This window comes from Eschrichtius robustus, chromosome 1 (assembly GCF_028021215.1).
Source record: "Eschrichtius robustus isolate mEscRob2 chromosome 1, mEscRob2.pri, whole genome shotgun sequence".
Classification (NCBI taxonomy): Eukaryota; Metazoa; Chordata; class Mammalia; order Artiodactyla; family Eschrichtiidae; genus Eschrichtius; species Eschrichtius robustus.
The window spans coordinates 126005123-126011122 of NC_090824.1; the positions used below are offsets into that span (position 1 = coordinate 126005123).

The 6000-nt window shown below is 51.8% G+C and overlaps 1 protein-coding gene across 5 annotated transcripts in view; it reads left to right on the forward strand.

Annotated features, from left to right (window-relative positions):
* Nucleotides 1-5208, forward strand: part of ZNF609 (zinc finger protein 609) — a 220351-nt gene extending 215143 nt beyond the window's left edge. For all 5 annotated transcript variants that reach the window (XM_068553483.1, XM_068553476.1, XM_068553457.1 and 2 more), the window contains 4 exons: nucleotides 136-311; nucleotides 560-776; nucleotides 1253-1331; nucleotides 1644-5208. In XM_068553483.1, coding sequence (XP_068409584.1) covers nucleotides 136-311; nucleotides 560-776; nucleotides 1253-1326 — 467 coding nt within the window. In that variant the 3' untranslated portion in view covers nucleotides 1327-1331; nucleotides 1644-5208. The remainder of the gene's footprint in view (nucleotides 1-135; nucleotides 312-559; nucleotides 777-1252; nucleotides 1332-1643) is intronic.
* Nucleotides 5209-6000: the final 792 nt, after the last annotated feature.

The window sequence follows — 6000 nt, forward strand, 5'->3', positions numbered from 1 at the left end:
GGAAGTACACACTAAGAGTCTCAGCCCGAAGACACTGTGGTAGAAAATATCTCAGCCTGAGCCTCACCAGGCTCACTGAAGCAGAGTTTCTTCTCCCTCTCCCATTTCTTTGACTGCTTTATTTCTCTTCCCCAGGTTCCTACCTGCCTTCCAGCTACTCTTTCTCCCCGTATGGCAGCAAGGTCTCAGGGGGTGAAGATGCTGACAAGGCACGAGCCAGCCCCAGTGTCAGTTGTAAATCCAGCTCAGAGTCCAAAGCCCTGGACCTCTTGCAGCAGCATGCCAGTCATTACAAGAGCAAGTCTCCCACGGTGAGGGAAGTGCAGTGACACTGACTGTTGTCAGAGACCAATAAGGCCAGATCCAGGGTCTGGGAGAAGACGGACTAGTTCAAGTCCTAACCACAGTGTGGTTTGGCTGACTTGACATTAGCTCTACCAGGCACCTCCTTGATTCTTAGGTGTCCTGCATCTTTAAGGAGTCGTAATGTGGGCTCTGGGCATCTTGCTTTCATGTATGTGTCTCACAGTAGAGCTTTTGTGTCTGTTTTCCTTTCCAGATAAGTGATAAAACTTCTCAGGAGAGAGATCGGGGAGGCTGTGGGGTGGTTGGGGGTGGTGGCAGCTGTAGCAGCGTCGGGGGAGCAGGCGGGGGTGAAAGGAGTGTTGACCGGCCCCGAACCTCCCCTTCTCAGCGCCTGATGTCTACACACCACCACCACCACCACTTGGGGTACTCACTGCTCCCAGCACAGTACAACTTACCCTATGCAGCAGGTAAGCCTCACTTCCCCACTTCCTATCCTTTTTACTCCATCCCAGTAGCGCTGCCCACAGCAGGGGGCCCCTGGCAAGAACCGCCCCCCCCCCTTTTTCTCCCTTGTGCGTCTCATCTGTCCATAATCCTAGCGTCCTGCAGACAATCAATAAAATCATGACATTTGTTTCATCCCTTGGAGCTTGGGGATTCTCAGACTCCTCCAGAAAATTGGCTTTGATATTCAGAAGAATAAGGAGCAGGTGTTCCCACAGCCAAAGAGTAACAACCAACTGAAAAATAGAGCCTGACTATCTATCCCGAGCCGCTATATCTATCCGAGTATCAGATTTTCTTCTGTCAGCACCCCAAAACTCAGTGGAGCTAGGAATTTAAGGAGAAACTCTTCCCAATACCCACTCAGCTGGCAAAAAGGGAGAGTGCTTAAGGGGAGGGTCTGGGAGTGCCACACTAACACATCCTCCTCCTCACTCAGGGCTTTCTTCTACAGCCATTGTTGCCAGCCAGCAAGGCTCGACTCCTTCACTCTACCCACCCCCCCGGAGGTGAGAATGGTAAGCAACTTTTTAATTTGGGGCAACACCTAGAGAGCAGGGGTAGGTGATACCTGGATCACAGAATCCCTGCAGAGCCACAGTGAAGGATAGCTCTGTGGGCTGTGGTCTGGAAATGGTGGAACCCTGGGCAAGCTTCCTGTGTAAGTCTCCCATGAAGCCATCTGCCTCCGCGGAGAGGAGCTGTGGAACACGTCTCCCCTAGCGACCAGGACTGGCCTCCTCTGCAGTTCATTTTCTTGGAGCACCACCCTGGGGTTGTTTTTACCAGCCGGCTGAATGCCTGGTTATCTGTCCATGTTTCCCTTGCAGAACACCAAGTGCCCGGATAAAGTCAGCTTCACGGGCCCGGACTGGCTCACCCAAGGAGGTGCTGGAGGTGCCATTTAGACATCAGTTAAATGGTATTGATCATCCTGTTTGCCGTTCCCACCATGACTGAAGGCAGACCCTTGGTTATCTTGCCTCCACCAGATCCCCGGACTCCCTGACCCTCCCTCTTCCTCAGGAGCTGGAGAGCCGGTACTTAGCAAACATATTTATTCTCTTGGCCACAGCAGTGACTGTTGTGGCCTCTGTGGAGGTGAAGGCACGGGGAGCAACCAGGGGAACATGGCCTCAGCCCAGAGAAGTCACTGGTCTGTTCCCCAAGCCCCTGGTCAGCTGCCGGAGCAGTACCAAGCCCCCCAGGGAGGGACCCCCGAGCACTGGGTAAGGTCTGAAGACAGCACAGCAGCCATACCCCTCTCACCATCATTACCACCATCACCAGACCCTGCATCTCTCCAGTGGTTTGGGCCCTGGGAACTGGCAGCACGTGGAGGGATTAGAATCTCAGGAAAGAAATTGGGGGCTGTTTTCCCTGCAGTTGTGAAAACAAGGTCTTCAAACATGAAGACTTCTCCCCTCTCACATGGGCACATGTAAACGCTCAGAGCCCAGCCTGGAAAGGGAGACCAAGGCATTTGCCCCACCATGGCCTTGGGCTGCCTGTCAGGCAGAGGGCCAGGGGTCCCAGCACCAGCACAGAGCTCCCCGCGGATTCCGGGCGAGAGCTGGAGCTGGAGCACGAATTGGAGTCTGTGAACTAGAAGCTGCAAGCCCACTAAGCCCTGCTGCTGCTTAGCCCCCACTCCTGGCCCTTTTCTCACCTCCCTCCCGACCCCTTGGTGCCTCTCCCAGGGGGATCCCCACACTGATCTCTCCTCCTCTTTTCCACTGCTTGGCTCTTAAGGCTCAGGCAGGTAAAACAGTATCCCCCAGCATGGGGAGCTTTGGAGTCTGCCAGGTCACCTGAGCGCAAGCCAGGAGGCAGGCCCTGGGAGCACCCAGCCCTTCTAAGAGATGTCCTGTCCAAGCAGCCATCTGAGAATCCTCCTCATCTAGGGCCGTAAGTCTATACGGCCCAATTTCTCTGTACACAACTACATGACTTTATGTAGCTCAACCTGTAACCCCATGTGTGCCAACATAAGCCGTGTTTTTTTGTAACACACTTTTTTGTTTTAGGGGCTACTGACCATGGGAGATTATCTGTTCCTTAGACCCTGGGATAACACATGCAAGCCATTACTCCTCGGAGCCACAGAGTGTAGTCAGTGGAGCTGTGCTTTGAGGCAGAGACATTTCTCTGCTCTCCTTAGAAATGCAGTCCCAGTCCAGGCTTTATGCTGTGTCACTGGGAAAGTGACTGTGATTTGGTAGCTTTATTGGAGTCACTTCTTCCCCAAGGTGTGGGGAGCTTTAGCTCTTACTTTTTGAGGTATCATCCCTTTGTCTTCCTCCTCTCCTGTCTTTCGTTGACCTTGTGGATTGAGAGAGAGATGAAGACTGACAGACACCAACCTAGGTTAGAGACGGGTGTTTGTGACCAGAGTGCCAAAAATGACCATTTAAGAGCAGGGACTTGGCTCTGACAGTTTGGGGCATGGAGGTGGAAGACGGTAAGCACAATGCCCGGTGGAGGCTGCTTTCCAAGATCCCCAGAGCCCTGTTCTAGAGAGGCTTAGGGTCTCTTGCCCAAGAGGAGCCCCTCTGACCTACAGACCTTTCCTCTAGGTTTCCATGTCCTTGTTTTTGTTCAAGTTGGGTTCTGAGCCCTCCCCAAAACCCCACTGATTTAGACCTCTTAACAGGCCCCAGGCAGCCTCCCTTCCCCATTCAGTCCTTCTGCCTCCTGATGCCCCAGCGGGCAGTGCTCTGAGCAGTGACTTCCCTTTTACCCATGGAAGTCGTTGGTGTGGACACCTTCATCCCACCTGAATTTCAGCCTGATTTTGCCCTCCCAGACTCTGTCGGGTGGAGCCAAGGCCCCATCTCTGTTCCTGTTTGTTTTTAAATATTGTTGTGTGTTTTGTATCTGGCGCTGGCTTTTACAGCGTGCTCTGTACATATTGTGAAGAAACCATTTGGAGTCATTTTCTTTCCTGTTGGGCAGGCATGGCCCCTTTCCACTTTGTTCTGTAACAGAGAAGAAGAGCTTCTGTATTAGCAGGGCATCCTTGGGTTCTGCAGAAGGGAGCAGTTTTTTCTTTTTTTTCCTTAAAAAACATTTGGCTCTTTAATCCTTATATCCAAGCCTCCCTTGAAAGGCAGGAGCTGAGCTGCCCAGAAGAGCAGGTAAAAGGAACACTGGCAGAATGGCACTGCCTTTACCTGATCCTCCTGGTCCCCGATCCTTGCCAGGTCCAGTCTTCCCTCCCTGAAGTAACACAGAACAGCAGCAGTGATGGATGAAATAGAGACCCTTAACGAGTACTGAGTGAAGGGTTTGCTGTCCACCCCTAACCTCTCTCCATGGGGAGAAAGAACACAGAGGGGGAACCTGTGGCACCCATGACCTGGTCATAGGGATGAGACACTCAAGGATTCCCACCCACCTTACCCCAGCGAAGGCTGGAAGTGTTTGCTGCTAAGGGCCGAGACCACCAGACCAAGGCTCTCTCTGAGCTACCCCTGCCCAGTTCTTTTGACAGACATTGCTCCTCCAGGCCCCCACAGAGAAGCTGGAGGGAAGAAGCCTTGTCCCCAGGTAGGACAGCCAAGGCTTGGAGAGCTGCTCTTTAGGATTCACATCTGCTTCTTCCTCATTTAAGCTGTGCCAGTTCCCTTCATCCCCTTTCCCTGCCTGTACATGTATGTATAACATGTGTATTTCCTTCTCTTACCTCACCCTCTCCACACATCTCAAGGTCAAAGGACCAAATTCAGAAGGGTTAAGAGGGCACCCCATGAAATGAAATGATGCTTCTTGAACCTCTTCTCTCCAGGCTTCAAGGTGGGGGTGGAAGGGCTTGGTCTCGGGAGTGGGAGGGTAAGACTACAGAAGGGCTAGAGTGTTAACTGTATACGGCCTTTGAGGTCACCCACGCCACTTATTATCCCATGTACCCTACCACCATCTCAGTGTCTACTCTGATGCCCCCAAGATTCAACTGGGCAGCTAGTTGGCCCCGTAATTCTGGGCCTTTGTTACTTGTTTTATTATTAGGGCATCCCAGGAAGCTTTCTGATGATCCTCTGCCATGGGCCCCTCCTGGGATCAAGCCCTTCCCAGGCCCCGTCCCCAGCCCCTCCTGCCCCAGCCCACCCGCTTGCCTTGGTGCTCAGCCCCCATTGGGAGCAGGTTGGGGCGAGCTGGAGGCCCGGGCTGGAGGGGCAGTGTTGCTGTTCATAGCTTTTGTCCCACTGGCATTGCTCTGTTGGATTTAATTAATTTCAGTCTTCCTGATTCTTCCCTTCTGTAAAGTGTACATTACCAAGTTCCTTGTTTTTTTATATATATATATAAATATATATATATACAAACTGTACTCTTTTTGCCTTTGTACATTCAGGCAAGAAGAGAAAATAAATCTTTTTAAGAGACAATCACAAATCTGTGAGGGCTGCTGGTTATTTCTCCTGGAGTTTGCTGCTGAGCTGCCTCCTCTCTCCTCACTTTTCTCCCTCAGCTTTCCTCATCTTCCTGGTCCTGCTCCACATGTATCCTCAGCTCCACCTTCCCTGGCTGATGGCAAGCTGTTGAATCAGTGTCCAGACTACCTGCCCTGCAGCCCTTTCCTGCCCAGCAGTATTTTCCAGCTTGGCCGCGGGCTTACGCAGGAGCTTTATCCTGTGCCCTGGCCTCTCCTGTCTTCTCCCATAGGTCCCATTCACCAAAGTGGCTTTGGACCCCTGGGTACTCTGGGACCTGTCTCCCAGAGGCCCTGGCTTTGGACACTCACCTGTGAAACTATGCAGCTGGGAGCTCTCTGCCTAAGAGTTTGCACTACTTCTTAAACCTGCCTGGGCATTAGATCAGATGGTTTTTAGGAATGAGTGGGAAACTAGCCTCTAACACTCCCCCAGATGCCAGCCTCCAAAGTTGCTCTGATCCAGAGCCCAGAGAATCATTCCTGCCGGTGAATTCCTGTGGCTACCCCATCAGAACAAGGGCTAAGGGCTTATGGGTCAAGAGCATTTGATCAGAATTTCAAAGGGTGGTACATTCGGAAACACAGCCCAACCAAACCATTGTTCCACCTCTTGAACTTTCTCCTTTTCCTCTGACTTCCTCCTCCCCTCTTTTTTTCCCCTTTCTCTCTACTTCCTTCTCTTAATTGGCTTTGGACTTGAAGTATATTTTTAAATTATTTGTTGTATTTATTGAATAAAGTTTTTAATGTCC